The sequence below is a fragment of the Drosophila mojavensis genome, unplaced genomic scaffold (genome assembly GCF_018153725.1).
Source record: "Drosophila mojavensis isolate 15081-1352.22 unplaced genomic scaffold, ASM1815372v1 contig_231, whole genome shotgun sequence".
NCBI lineage: Eukaryota > Metazoa > Arthropoda > Insecta > Diptera > Drosophilidae > Drosophila > Drosophila mojavensis.
Window position 1 is genome coordinate 5,344,099 of NW_025318772.1, and position 15,173 is coordinate 5,359,271.

At 41.6% G+C, this 15,173-nt stretch overlaps 3 protein-coding genes and 1 long non-coding RNA gene across 4 annotated transcripts; all 4 read right to left on the reverse strand.

Annotated features, from left to right (window-relative positions):
• Positions 1-1,294: 1,294 nt before the first annotated feature.
• On the reverse strand, positions 1,295-3,989 carry LOC122757000. The gene is made up of 2 exons (XR_006356882.1): positions 3,633-3,989; positions 1,295-1,600 (listed from the first exon to the last, which is right to left on the reverse strand). It is a non-coding gene; the product is annotated as an uncharacterized LOC122757000 (long non-coding RNA).
• Positions 3,990-7,104: 3,115 nt separating this feature from the next.
• LOC6575013 (pickpocket protein 11) lies at positions 7,105-10,036 on the reverse strand. Its single transcript, XM_044007980.1, has 9 exons — positions 9,785-10,036; positions 9,498-9,701; positions 9,121-9,435; positions 8,950-9,070; positions 8,731-8,880; positions 8,469-8,673; positions 8,242-8,407; positions 7,710-7,858; positions 7,105-7,617 (listed from the first exon to the last, which is right to left on the reverse strand). The coding sequence occupies exons 1-9, from the start codon at positions 10,033-10,035 to the stop codon at positions 7,397-7,399; spliced, it is 1,782 nt and encodes a 593-aa protein (XP_043863915.1). The 5' UTR covers position 10,036; the 3' UTR covers positions 7,105-7,396.
• A 630-nt stretch (positions 10,037-10,666) lies between these two features.
• Positions 10,667-13,369, reverse strand: LOC6575014 (sodium channel protein Nach). The gene is made up of 8 exons (XM_044008016.1): positions 12,967-13,369; positions 12,389-12,595; positions 12,136-12,325; positions 11,948-12,081; positions 11,614-11,881; positions 11,345-11,552; positions 11,001-11,282; positions 10,667-10,943 (listed from the first exon to the last, which is right to left on the reverse strand). Exons 1-8 carry the CDS (start codon positions 13,158-13,160, stop codon positions 10,768-10,770), a joined length of 1,659 nt encoding a protein of 552 aa, XP_043863951.1. The 5' UTR covers positions 13,161-13,369; the 3' UTR covers positions 10,667-10,767.
• A 134-nt stretch (positions 13,370-13,503) lies between these two features.
• LOC6575015 lies at positions 13,504-13,977 on the reverse strand. Its single transcript, XM_002001003.3, has one exon. It carries the CDS (start codon positions 13,929-13,931, stop codon positions 13,719-13,721), a length of 213 nt encoding a protein of 70 aa, XP_002001039.1. The 5' UTR covers positions 13,932-13,977; the 3' UTR covers positions 13,504-13,718.
• Positions 13,978-15,173: the final 1,196 nt, after the last annotated feature.

A 15,173-nucleotide genomic window follows, 5' to 3' on the forward strand; every position in this document is an offset into this window, starting at 1 on the left:
ATTAATTATAGTGCGCTAGCTTATTTATTCAGCTACAACAAGTCGATAGCACTTGACATGGCATTTCAGTCGTATACAAGATATAGACTATGCTAAACAGCAATTAGCTGTCTAAAATACAAATTTATCGCTGCCACTTAATTTATACGCAACACTTCTGCGCTGCATTATATATAGGAGTAAATGCTGACGAGAGTAACCGGTGTATCATATATTATATGAAGAATATAGAAGTACACACTATGGGAGAGTATTTGTGAACAATCTTTGCTTATAGATAGATATCTGGTTCTAAAGTATGGAATGCTTCATATTAGCTGTAATTAGAAACATATCAGACAATTGCATATGTATTATATTTAGTGTGTAATACATACATATACACTATCCTCAAAACATAATTCATCAACTTTCTTGTATATTATTTATAACAGATCTTTGCTTATAAGTATAAAGAATACTCTAAATCCCATTTGACACGCCAAATGTAATACGTACTACATACATACATACATATGTGTATATGTACATACTATGTATATAAAATATGCACGTCTCTGGCTGGATTCATTGATATAGACTCAACTTGCATTGATGATTCTCAACAAGTCTTAAGTTGAGCAAAATTCTAATTTAATTAATTTGACATGAGTTATTTTGATCTATATTTAAGCTATATATTTGTGTAAGTTTATTTGTGCATATTTATTTACGCATTTCATTTCAATAAGCAACAACTTCACAGACCTCCATCCTCTCTCTCCGTCCCACTCCCTTTCATAGCAATCAATCAAAGAGAAAGCAAAAATAGATTTAATCCTCGAAGCAATGCCTGCCCAAGCAGCTTGGGTGTTTTTTTTTAATTTCAAAAATAGAGGCTTTTTTTAATCAACAAGCTTGCAGAAGTGTATTATTTTTTATTTTTAACACCAGCTAAGGGTCAAGTTTAAGGCGAGTTTGGAACTTTGTGTTTACAGCAGCCATAGAGCATTTGCCCAGGAAAATGATAAACAATGTCTGGGACTGTGTCGCCGACGCTGCCTGTTAGACATTTATAATTACAACAAAAAAGTGTTCCTTGTGTTGTGTGTTGTTTTTTCGCTTTTGCTGTTTTCAGCGTTGATTTTTTTTTTTTTTTTTTTTGCAATGCCAGACTTGGTCCGCCTCTTATGCTGGATGTGAACGCCCTTGTCGGCACATACAAAAAGATGATTTATGTATTTAATTTAATGCTGTTCTTGTTGTTGCTGTTGGTTTTATAGAGGACATATACACACACAAACACACACACACATACACGCACATAGTGTTTATTTGTCAGGCGGCAACGGGATAATAAGAGAAACCAGAAACACGAATCCGGTAGACAGTCCGGGATGCTCCTTGTTGTACATTATTTCCTTTTGCCGGTTTAACGGCATTTTGCTGTTTTAAAGGCATTAAATTGTCATTGCTGTTGCTGTTGTTGTTGCTGTTGTTTTTGCTGCTGCTGCTGCTGCTGCGCCCACATACAAAAACCATAAAAATGAAAAATGTGCGTCGTGACTTTGTAATGCTCCTCTTCTACATCTTTCATCTACTGCTCCTACTGCTGCCGCTGCTGTAATTATAAATAATTTGCTTGTTGTTGTTAGTACATTGTTAAGCATTAATAAGTAAATAGACAAGAGGCCAACGAGCTTAGCGCTGCGGAACTCGCTTCAATGATTCAAAAATCCAGGACAAGCAAATCAAATTTTCGGCCACGCAAAGCAGCTGCGGCTCTTCCGCCCAGTCCTCAGCCCTCGGCCCACAGCCCGAGCCACAGCCGTAGCTTCTGGCCAGGCACATGCACCTCGGTCGGATAAGCGGAAAGTAAATAACTAGTCCTTGTAAAACATTAGTATCACACACTGCTGCACAGTTATAGAGCTAGCAATTACCATAAGCCCCACACACACAGACATAGAAACACGCACAAACACACACATGACCATTAAACGAAATGTGCCCAAAAAGAATAAACAAACAAGGATCTAGTGCAAATTTTTGATAATTAAACATTCACAAGCGCCAAAATGCTTAACACAAGCACAACGGCTGCCAAAAAAGTGGGCGTTGCTCCATGGCATTGCCACGCCCATGCAATGCTAACAGTGCTGTAGCGGCTGTTGTGGGGAGAGGTCCTGAACTTATGCCGGCAATGTAATTAACACACAAAAATTGAAATCTGCTACCGAACACATACAGCCACATACCCACACACACACACACACACACACACACACAGACACACGCACACAGGCACAGACATGCACTTAAGTACACACGAGCAACCTAGACGGCTTCATTGAGGTCTCGCAAGTGAGTCGTAGACAGACAGGGACAGAGAGAGTGTGTATGTGTGCGTGTGTGTGTGTACACGCTACTACGTGATTGTATTTGTATTTGTGTTTACATACACGAAGTCGCAACAACTTCCTTTCTTCTCTCTTGTTTTTGTGTTTTCGTAATTAAAAATCAGCTGCAGGATATTTTCGCCATTTTCCCAGCGAAATTACAGGCAGCATGTAAAACATAAACAGCAATTTTCACCAAGGACTTCAGCGGCAGAGAACGATACCGGCCTCCTTGCCGAGACTCCCCACTGAGTGGAATTCAATGAGAAGTTAATGGTTATTAAGATCTGCGTATTTCAATTGAATTTCACAATTACAATTTGGGTTGAAATGTTTTTTATTGAAATGCCTTTGATCTCAAATGAGCCAGTAAAATATTTGTTAAAGAAGAGTTTTAAATCAATTGTAATTTAGGAGCTGATGAGAAAGCCAAAATTAATGGAAAATTAGCGAATCATCAGTATTATATATTAAGCGAGTGAAGAGCCTTCCATTCAGTTGAAAATAATTTAAAAACCATTTATGTAATGCAGGGCATTCAGAGGACTGTCAACGGCCATTAAGCCCTCGCATATGAAATGAGATTGTCTATAAGCCACAGTTGTTAAGATTATAAAGAGCTTAACTACATAATGAACATTGCAAAATTATGAGAGAGTGCAACTGACTGCGTAATACCCGTTCCCAGTAAACAGCAGCGACAAGGGTCTATTAAGCAATATTCCGCCCAGTCTACTAAGAGATTTGCAAAGACCCAGTTCTTCTTCTATAACTGTTACAAACTTACTCACAGTTTCAACTTCCTAGCAAACCAAGATACCCTCTTTGTCCCTGGCGAGCGTGCATTGAAACAGAGCTTTCAAGAATCAGCATGAACGGATTGCCAGCGTTCACTGCGTAAATTTGTATGTCTTACAGATGTATGCAAATATGATTGAATCATTTAAATAAACTGCCTGCCTGCAGCAGATTGGTATGACAAATGGATCACTACTGAAGGCCTGTGCTGGTCTGTATTTGGCTCTGGGCTGGGAAATCCGCGCCATGAACAAATATTTTTATTATGCTCAAATAACAATTTCACGTCTGCTGCGCTCGCAAGCCGAATTTATTTTATTTGCCAATCATTTACTTTGTATTAATTAAATATGTGGTTTGTTTTATGCAAAACCACATAAATATTTGTGATTTTTACTTTCATATGTGCTGTTCAGTGGTATGAGAAAAATCACTTTTTTAATCTGTAATACAAACCCGACAAAACCAACGGATTTTCCATTTCGAAGATGCAAATGCGCCTGACACTGAAATTTTATGAAAAGCCTTTGATTCTAAGTTTTTTTTTTTTTTTGGTGCTCGGCATGTTTTTGACAAATTGACTTTGGAAGCAACAACAACAACAACCAAAACCACAACAACAAAAAAACAGCAAATGGCTCTCAAGTACCACATTCATATTGATTTCAAACGAAACTCAAAATGCAAATGACAGATTTATTTTTCAATGCTGTCGTTTCGCCTGTCAATCAACATGGCCAAGGTGTTGATTGATGTCTAGACTCCTAGAGCCAGCTGGTTGGGCTCGTATGCCCCATAGCCAGGCGATATTCCCCAGCTCTAGCGCTGAGCAGCAAAAACATTTCATATACATACTTATGTACGTTTCTCTTTTTTTGACAGCTACGCATTCAGTGAGTTTTCTTTTTTTTCGATTCTGTTTCCATATTCGGATTTGTTTCGATGTGGGTGCAACGCACGCCAAATAGAGCGCCTTCTGTACGCCTGGGCACACTTGATTGAATTCGGTAAGGGGGGAGGGGAGAGAAATGAGTGGGACTACTAAGCTGGGCATTAGCAATGCTTAGAAATGCAATGACGCATGTAGCATTCCATGTTCAATGGGATTATATTACAATATTCAAGTACATATATAGGAATGTATGTGTGTATGCATATATGCGTGTTTGAAATCATTTTGACTTGTCTAGCCAACGGCAGAAGAAATGTGAAGCTGAAATGATTGCAGGCCAAGCCAAATGTCTTCTGCAGTCGTGCTCTAGAATAAGATATGCAATGAAAAATTTTAAATTCAATTTAAGTTATTTTTCATACAGTGATAGACTATTTCTTATAAATTCTTTGAATATAAAGTTTGACAGATTTTAATTGCAAAAATACAAATTTAATTTTTAAACATCATAAAATACTTTGAATAAAATGTCGTATTCAGAGGCAAAAAAAAAAAGTATATTTCATTTTCTACTATTAAATGGTAAAATAGGAGCTTTCTCATCTCACATATGTAAAGCAGTCAGCTCAGCTCCTCGCACCCTCAGATGTTTGTAGGACCGTCAAGCTCTATGAAATTGCAGTAAAATTCGACTCGGCTGCAGCTTTGCCATTAAAATCTTAGCCCAGTTCTCATTGTCTGAGCAGCCGAAATGTAACAAAAACACCATTCACCGGTGTAAGCAGCATTCACAGGTGTGCGCCAGAGCTTTTGTTTGTCAAGTAGAGTAATTTGTTTGCATGTTTATTCATGAAAGCACGCCAAGAGCTCAGACAAGAGGCAGACGCAAAATAAATACATACTTAAAAAAATCAACAACAACAACGAAGGAAATTCTTGAAAGCTCCATCTCTCTCTTTGTTGCCTCGGCCAGCGTTGCTTTCTCGCTTACTCCGACAATACGCTGGGCTTTTAATAATTTAACACTTCCCTCAGCGGCAACAGCAGCAGCAAAATTGAAAGCTTAAGCGGCTAAAACCGAATGTAGCCTTAAAACGGGCGAAGATACTCGCTGTCAACAGCGCGAGCAGCCCTCAATGAAACACGAGTTCTTAAATGGGGCCAGAGACAAAGCGGTTTAAATATCCCGAATTGGGGATGGGACACATTGAAACGCGGCTGAGGCCGACTCAGACTCAGACACGGACACGGACTCGAACTCAGGCAGGCTGCGGCTGCTCATTGGCCTTAGTAGGACGCTTAACCCCATAAGGCAACGAGATAAAAGAGGCTAAGCTTTATTTATTATTCCACTAAGGGCGCAAAACTTGACAGTTCCTCTAAACCAAAATGAAAATTGTACTTGAGGGAATTTTTTATGTGTTTAGCCACTTTGAATTGAAAACTTATGCTTAGATTTTAGAATTGTTGGACAAATAAATTCAAATAGACAGAATATTCTTTGAGTCTCTTTCATGAAGTTAATCATAAATGAATGAAACCTTAAAGCACACATAGAAAACAAACGAGTTCAAATCTGAATCAAACCATGAAACAAAACAGAGAGAACTGGTTTACCTGACTGACTCAATTCTTTTCGATTTCATTAAATGAGAATTCCTAGCCAAATTTGTGGTGCTGTACAGATTCCTTATGGAAGCCGTTGTCTATATTTTTTGGTCAATAATCTCTTACACACCACTTTCGAAAATTCAATTAAAATCTTTATGAACAATACAAGCTTGCAAAAATCAAAGAAAATATATCTGAAAATGCCTGCACATTATTGGGCTGTGTGCGGATGTGTAACGAAAAGAACTGATTCCGTTATTGCAATCGCCCACATTGTGAGCTTCCTGTTAGCCAAATACGCCCTACGTCCATGCCAAACAACTGTCGATATGCACGTTTGTGTTTTGCTGTGTCTGTGTGTAGATGCGGCCGGCAATGCCATTAGGAGGTAGCCGAGGTAGTCAAGGCGGAACCGGGGGAGCGCGCACAAACGAAATAATCCAATATACATATTGTATTGTGCGATAATACGCCACACGGGTGGAAAAACTGTCTGTCTCTCATAGAAGCCGGGCAGGCAAGGGTTTTATTTTTTGTTATACATTTTTTTGCTTTCTAGTGTTTACCTGGGCTGCTTTGCTGGCGCAGTGCGATGTGTCTAGAAATATCGTTTGCTACGCTCCTCGAGTGCGTTTTTTTTAATTTTTTGTTTGCAATTTTTAGGCAGATTTTCAGACAAGGCAAAGCAAAGAAACTCCCTTAAAAATTCAACGGAAATCATTTCAATTTTCAGACTCTGGCCAAAGAATTTCCATACGACTATTTGTATAGGTGTGTGTGTGGACTTTGTTAGCTTTGGCCAGACGAATAAATGTGGAAATCAATTGAAAGTCGGAATTCATAAAAAAAAACAATACAAGATAACATATTTCGGAATTCCATGAATCCTTTGTGCTCAGTGGCTTTAATGAAAACCCATAACACAATCTACTGTAACTCTAATTGATATAAATTTCAAATATTTATGAATTATGCATGCATTATGCATTAATCATTACTAATCAATAACATTTTACACATCATTGAACATTGAACATTTATTATAATTGAATAATTTAAACTAGATATTGGAAAATTCCTCTGTGGAGGGATTCTCTAATATTTGTGAAATTCAACATATGTATGCATGGATAGGTTTTCATTTGTTTACTCATTTTGTCAATCTCTGCACAAACGATCCGAAATAAAAGTTTATTTTGATTGTAAGTGCCAGTCGGGCCATGTGCCAAGGATAACAGCCTTGGAAATGTTTTCGGTAACTCCTCGACTTTGTGGTCCATAACTGTTCGACTGTTTCGACTGCCAACTGTTGGCCAGTCAGCCAGTCAGCCAGTGGGCAAGTGTCCAAGATTGTTGGCGCTAATGTTACCGCCTGGACCTTTTTGTAGCCCCCCACGCCCCTTTCCACCCCTCGCCCGTCGTGCACCGCTTTCTAAGTTGGACTGAGCGTCTCCTGATGCTGTTTATTTTTATGTGACAATGCAAAGTAAGTGCACTTGAGTTGTGCTCCCGGCCTACAATCAGCTGGCAGCTGCTCAGTGCACGATAATTAACATTTGCTTCGTAGGTCAACAGCAATACACACACAAACACATACGCACACACGTACACACACTTGAGCTCACGTCATATACTATAGGAGTGCTACTCTATAAATGCGTGCAGAGAACTGTATAAAAGTCAGTGAGCTTTAAAATTGGCACGGCCTCTCGCTCAATTACGGCAGTATGAGGAGCTCCATTGGCTGCCGCTGCTGAGTTGCCTTTGCACGGCCATTAGCCCGAGTCCGGGCTCGGGACCGAGTGTGGGTATGAAAGAGATCCGACTTCCGTTCCGCTTTATATGCATGCCATAATTGTTTGGCTACGAAAAATAGCAGCTCGCAGATGCCAATCAATGAGAAGCCCGCTATGATGCCGCAGATGTTGCCAATTGTACCTGGAAATGAAGCAGTACACGCCGTATATATATACGCGCCGGGGTATTTGTATTCTGTTGCTGTTGGAAATTGTAATATGCAGCAGACTCACTGAAGATCTCGTACCAGTCGTTTTTAATAATCTGCCGAAAGTATTGAATGTGCGTTTCGGCAAAGTAAATACGCACAGCGGCCAACTCGGAGCTGTCATGGCCATAATTGTTATTACCCGGGCTGCTGATGTTGCCGCTATGGACGTTACTGCAAAATTAAACTCATTTATGGCAACTGACGGAGGGTAAACGTAACCCCATCAGGGAACCATCAACTGAGATTGAGCTAAACAAAATAACAAACAGAACTCTCAATCGGGAAACTTTTGTAGTAAAGACTAAAGCAACTGAAATTTAATATTATAATATTATAATTTAATGCTTAAGACTTGACTGCAAGTAGAGAAATTTAAGTAGTATATATACGCATATATACATATCAAATTCGTTTCATTTTCTGCCCGCCTGAAAGTATGCAAATATATTTTTCATTTGGAAGTTGATTAGGCAGAAATTGAATAGGTCTCAAACCTTCACTGAGAATTGTCCTTGAACTGTTCCTTTGTTCAGCTCTTACTACTTTCTACTTACGTCATGTGTCCAAATGGATTGTGAAGGGTTAGAGCTCCGGCACCACGCACATTGTAGCGTATCTCACTACAGGAGGGCAGACATTGTGGACAGTAGAGCGCATCTACCATCTCATGCTCCAGCCCGGGCACATACTCGCGACTGGTGATGACATTCTTCCATTTGACTGAAATAATATCAGAGACTCAATCGGCCTCGACAATGGGCCCCAGCCTCTGCCTACTCACATGTGTAGTGCCTGAGGCACTGCATGTGCCGTAGCGTGCAGAAGAGACGTCCCGTGGCGCCAACAACGTAATGCATGGGTAGCTGAAAGGGCAGGCAATGGCACAAGCTGTAGATGCTGTGGGCGCGGCACGCGGAGATGCATTTGCTGAAGGTATAGTGGCGAGTGAAATTGTGCGGCATCTCATCCCAGAAGCGACATTTACGCTATAAACACGATATTGATTGATTGGGCAATGATTGACAGATGTCTGTAATACGCACCACGGCGGGCCTCATGCGACGGGCCTCCTGGAGAGTCTCTAAGATTCGGGGACGCACTGGCAAATAAGTGCTGCGACCTGTTTTTACATAACGTACCGTAACACCGCCGGATTGTGGATCCGGATAATTGTGTATCTCATTGATAGCAATCTATTTAGGGATGTGGTGATTGAAATGAATATGAAAATCCATTTGCAGCAGTAAATCGAATAATAATACCGAAAACCCATCTTGATCGTTCTTGTCGGAAAACCTATCATCAACTGCGGCTCTGAGTGTCAGTATCAGACCCATATCAGATCCAAAAAAATGCTGGTAATACGATCGAGCTGCAGAAAAACTAAACACAAACTATTAATATCAAGATCAGATAGGATAAGATTTACATACCTTCCATTGTAGTTGAAAGTGCAACAAAATCCAAAACTGGAGAGAGTTTCACGGAATCCCTGCACGCAATCGAATGGTCGTCCTCCTAGGCGACAGGATACCAAAATGTCACTGCATTTCGGCGTTAAAATGCGCAACCGATCCTTCGGATTGAAAAACAAATCATGCGGCCTGGTATCCAAATGATCCAACAAACTCTGAAGCCGCAAAACACGCTCATCGTCGATATTCTCATCGATGCCGTAGTACAAGCTAAAGGCACGCAACTCCGTATAGAAATAAGTGGCGTTGCGATGTCTTGGATCCTTGCTGCTGCTGCAAAGGGTGACCAAAGGGTATAGCTAGAGAAGGGCTTACCACAACCGGACTCAACTTACAGCTCCTGTGCGTAACGCCAGACGGCGCGCCTGGATAGGCGATTCTGGGAGCATACCGTAACGGCGGGCAGGGGCACTTTGCTGACTGCATACAATGGATCGTACAGCGTGGTGACTAGCTCATCCGTCGCATCCTTGTACGTGCCCCACACGAAAGCAATTAGCATAGTCAGGGCAGTTATGTGGCAGATAAGCCAAAAGAATCTGCGGCAGAGTCGGCTAATTGAAAGGGCGGCCAACAAGGGGGAAGCAAGGGCTTTTAGGCTTCGGCCATGCTGCTTACTTACCGCTCCTGAATGCCACGTCCGTGCTCAACTAATTTGCCATAACAATGAAATGACAGGTTTTGCAGCAAATCCTTAACTGCGTCGGCAAATGACAATTTTCGCGCTGCCGACTCCTCATCGCGAATAGCCGCCATTTGCGTGCGTGGCGCAGGTGGACGAGCTCGCGGCTTGGCTATCCACCAGGCGGCGTGTCCAACCACCAAACGTTTGGATGGCATCGCCGGACCAACCCGCTCTGCGTTCGCTATCATGTTTGGCACTCACTCAGCCGTTTGTGGATTGCAACTGTTGCGGCTGTCTACGCAGTGCGCGCCTTTTTGTAGTCTGCTCCTCCTGCCCCTGGCATTGTCGTGCCAGTGGGCAAGGCCAGGGGGCGGGGTGTTGATGCCTGCTCATTTTAATGAAAATTTTGCAGTCATGTCGTGCGTGTTGTTGTAATTAGGCCTCGTGTTCCAACTTATTGCCAACAAATTAACTGCGACATGGCACGTGGTGCTCGGCATTGGCATTGGTACTACCGCCTCCATGGGCTGTTTATTCAGGCAGGCTCTCGATTCGTCTTGGCAATTTCCCTTAATTGTCAACAATTTAAAATGAAATTAGTTAAATGCGCATTTAATGTCAGCCAACGGAAACAACATCTTCATCATCACCATCATCATCATCATCATTATCATCATCATCATCATCATCATCATCATCATCATCGTCATCGTCATAATCATCTAGGGTGGCTACAAGGACAAAAGCAGGTCATGTTCTTTTTGATTTTTCCTCGTCTAGCCTGGCATTCCAAAAAATATAAAAAAAAACGAAACCTCCCCCGTAGCCCCAGGATTACGAAGCACGCAAATGAAGCCACGTGTTGATTGTGAATAAAGATATAGGAATTTTTATATTTTAAGAATTCCGCTTCTACAATTACAAATAGAAAAGCAGAGCATTTGATTCCAGGCATTTTCTTCAATTAATTCAGTTTTCATTCATGGATATATTTTTAGCTTTGTCGCATCCAACTTCTTCTCCTTGCTGTTGGCTCTGCCGCGCTCCAATATGCGATGACAGCCCAAGTAAATGTGTTTGCAAATGAAGAAAAGCGTCTCAAAAATGGCCACCAATGAAAATCCCATAAATATTGATAGAATATTGCCAACGGTACCTGACAATAAAAGTCTCAATTAATTTCCGCTAAATATATAAATGTTTAGCCGCTTACTGAAGATCTCAAACCATTCGTTGTTCAACAGCCGCATATAGTAATTAGCATTCGGCTTTCCAAAAAACACTCTCAGGACGGACAAATCGGTGCCCAGGCTAGTGTCGACTTCGTCAGGTGATAGGCTCGCCAGGTAAGTGTCAATTGGCAGCTCGTTGAGAGAAACACTGTACTGAACATCGTTGCAAGAGGGCAGGCACTGCGGACAGAACAAGGCTTCCTCTGACTCACGCTCCAGGCCCGGAATCCGAAGTCTCTGGGTCAGCACATTATTCCACTTAACTGAAAGTGGTCAAGACAATATTAAGTGATATAAGGCGCAGCAGGTGCCGCTAGAGGCTCACATTGGTAATTGGAAAGGCAAGCGACATGGGCAAGCGTACAGTAAACCACTCCGTCTAAGTTCTCCACCAGTTCCAGAGGCATCTGGAAGGGCAGACACTTGCATAGGGCAATTATGCTGCGTATGCGGCATCTGGTAATGCAGTTGGGGAAAGTGTAAATGGAGCCTATCGTTGGCATATTCGCTTCCGTATGAAAATAACATCGACGCTAACAAACAATGAAATAGAATAGAATTAGAGAATTAAAGCGGAAGTACATAAACACTTACGCCATATGGGGAAAAGGAGTATAAACTATTATCGGTGTCTATTACACGTGCAAAAATTCTCAGATAACTCTCTTCTCCTTGTCCCGGAAACATTTCCAATGAATTTGACGATGTTACCGCCGGGTAATTATCCGCATCATGAATTATAACAATGTAGCCATCGGTGTTCAAAACTGGCGCCAAATAGTCCGCTTTACTCGAATTTAGGACCACTGTCAGCCCGAAAGACGAATCAGCCAAGCGATAAGTAAAATTTCTTTTTTTAAGCCTGCATAATAATAGAACTTAATACACTGTTAATAATATATACTTGTGGAGTATAAACAAAACTTGCCAGTTATTGCTATTAAAAATGCAGCATGGACCATACTTCGTCAGTTTTTTCTGAAAAGCATTTTCGCTTAAGCAGGGAATTTTCAGATTGTTCAGACTGCACTTTATTATAAATTCCGAGCACGTGGGCGAGAGCTAGAGATCGCACGTTATTAAAGAGCAAATAACAATGTGAATGGATTAACTCACCATATGCATGATACGCCGCGTATTAAAGAAGGTTTCATTGTTCCAGGTGCCGAAGATGTCCAGAAATGCTTGAAAGTTAGCATAATCATCATTGATCGTCTCCTTGTCGCCTAACATATACAGCTGGCGCAGATTTGTCAGTTTGTCCAGGTAATACTTCAGCTCACGCGGCGATGGATCGTTACTCTGACTGCTTGAGGATGACGCCGAGTTAAGGCCACGAAAGAGAGAGGCAAAGATTAAGGCTACTCACAGCTCAAGGGCGTAGGCAGTGGCGGCCCGCAGGGAAATGCGATTGTTGGAGCATATTGACACAGCCGGAAATGGCACATTTTGAACCGGATAAAGTGGATCCTTCAGATTGATGACAAAGTATTGTGCAACAAAGTGCTCCCAGGTGAGCATGAGCACAGCCACCATTGAAACGAGCGTGACTGTGTGCACCAGCAGCCAAATTAATCTGCAAATAAACGGGCACACGGACGGCGTATACGGGGTGGCGGGACAATGTCGCCAAGATAAACGCACAAAGCACACGGCCATGAGCAGTTTTTGAGGCAAACACGGAAACGGAAATGAAAAATGAGAACGCAAACATTTTTAAACTACAGTGCACAGCAATGATACGGCGTCGGTGAAGGAGATGGTGACGGTGACGGTGACGGTGATGGGGACGGTGAGGTAGACGTTGATGGCAACGCCTAAAGAGACGGAAAGACAAAGGATGCGAAAATGCAAATTTTCTATGGAGTCCACGTTGCGTATGAGTAACGTGACGTAAGTGCGGCAAAAGCAACAGAAACGGGCTGCGTTTTTCCAAGAGTCGCTTACCGCTCCGCCAGCGTAAATTCCGCTGCCAACAGCTTGCTATAGCCCTGCAAGGATATATTGCGCAGTAATTCAGCGATATCCTGACAAAAGGTCGACCCAAGCGGCACCTTGCGCCCAGCCGTGTCGCCCGCCTTGGCTGCATTCGGATTTTTAATCCACCAGATGGCATTGGATGTTGATTCAATATTAACCATTGAGGCGCACAATTTTAACGATGATGTGAGCTATTCGCCTGTCCTTAGCCGGTGATTGCTGTCTGCCAACTGAGCGTCTTTAACACGTGTAATTGGTGGACCACTTGGCGACTGGCCGACTAGGCGACTGGGCGTGGCCTATCGCTGCGACTTTAATGCAAGTTTATCATTAACATTTGAATTAATTGCTCAAAACTTCCACGGTAATTATTGAGAAAGTAAAGTAGAGCAGACTTTGCGGCAGGCGCAGTAAATACGGAGCCAGTGCTGCCAACTTCTTCTAGATAATTTCCAGCAGCGATAGTATCGTCATTATCTATATTTAAATGTGTAAGGCCAATAGTTCAAGCTAAAGTTAAATTTATTAATTTATTAACAACATGTTCGTTTGTAGAGAATAAGAATGAACAAAAAATGTTGCACACTTTTATGAGCGCATCATAAATGCAGTGAGATTAATAGTAAGCCGAATGCACACAAGTATTTACAGGGTATTTAAATTAGACTAATACAAATTGACTCAATTCTCTTAAGCTTTAGTGATTATAATATTTATTTCTAGCGACCCGCTGGCCAAAACGGTTGTCCTGGATAGTTGCGGCTGCCCACAAAGGCGTACTGATTGGGATTGATGACACGAGCAATATCCGTGTAACTGCGACCGTTACGCTCTCTGCGGTATCCATAGGCCGGCCAGCCCATGGCCATGGAGAGCAGTGTGAAGCAGGCCAGTAGAGCCAGCAGTAAGCACTTGCCTTGCAATCGAGACATTCTGTTTCTAGGGACTGCTATTGAGAACTGCACTACAATGCCGTCGTCTCGAAGCCTTTTATATACCAAGTAAGTCATCAGAAATGTCTTGAAATTCTGCTGTCTGATCGATCAGGTTTTGGTGTGTCAGCCACAGCAACAACAACAACAACAACAACAATAGCAATAACAATAACAACAACAACAACAGCAACACCGCTTGAAAACAGTTTCAGTGCCACGCGACGCATGCGGCGCACGTATCGGCATTGTCAAGCTCCTCTTCTCGCAACAGGCGACGTGGGATCTTCTGCTATCATCTCGTAGTGTCATCAAAATGTCATTCACTCTGGGTTCGATCAGGTTTGAGATGGCGGCGTTCACGTCTTGACTCAGAAGCTATTATATACACATACTTATGCTCGCCTCAATCATAGATTTTACAGTCTATTTTAATGACTCTAGAAATGATTTGGCTAAAATAATTTCAGCAGCTGAGCAATTAATTAGCAATTTAGTATTTGCAACTGTCTAATGACACTCATGGGTGCGTCCATAGGGGAGCGTTAAGAATGTGATCAATCCATTTTTCAAGAATATAAAAGCCCAGAGTTACGCAACACCCAGGGGAACTCCTCGGTGACTCGGTGAAGTGTGGCTGCAGATCTTGATTACAGACAGAAATATCACTGAGTCAATCAAAATCACAAAGTAAAGTAAAATACATATATGTTTTATGTATCCTAAAAAACAAAAACCTGTACTGCACTCATTCCCCATATGAGTTTCGCTTAATTTGCGAATATTAAGTAAGTACTTTCAAGATAAGAAGAAGCGAAAAGCTTATTATTTATATGAATGAATGCGATGTATGCCGTGAAGGTCTGTGACCTTCAACTGGTCGTTCTAGTAGCACAAAGAACTTAAATAAAAATAAAAAGAATTTAAAACAAAGAAGAGTCAAACTTTATTGAAGACAAGGCGAGCTAATGTTTATTTACTTAATTAAATTCAATCATCTGATATAATTTATATATATTTTTACAACTAAATTATATTCTCAATTATATCTTTTGTCCTCCCGGCCAATAAGCCTGTCCTGGAATGAATTTGCCGCCTGAGATATATTGATTGGGATTGATCACTCTAGCTATGTCCGTATATGATTTAGCAGGCAGAGCCACAGCCAGCGCCAACAGGGCAATCCAGGTAAATAGAGCCAACATCAAGAGCTTTGCTTGCAACGGAGACATTTTGCAGCTT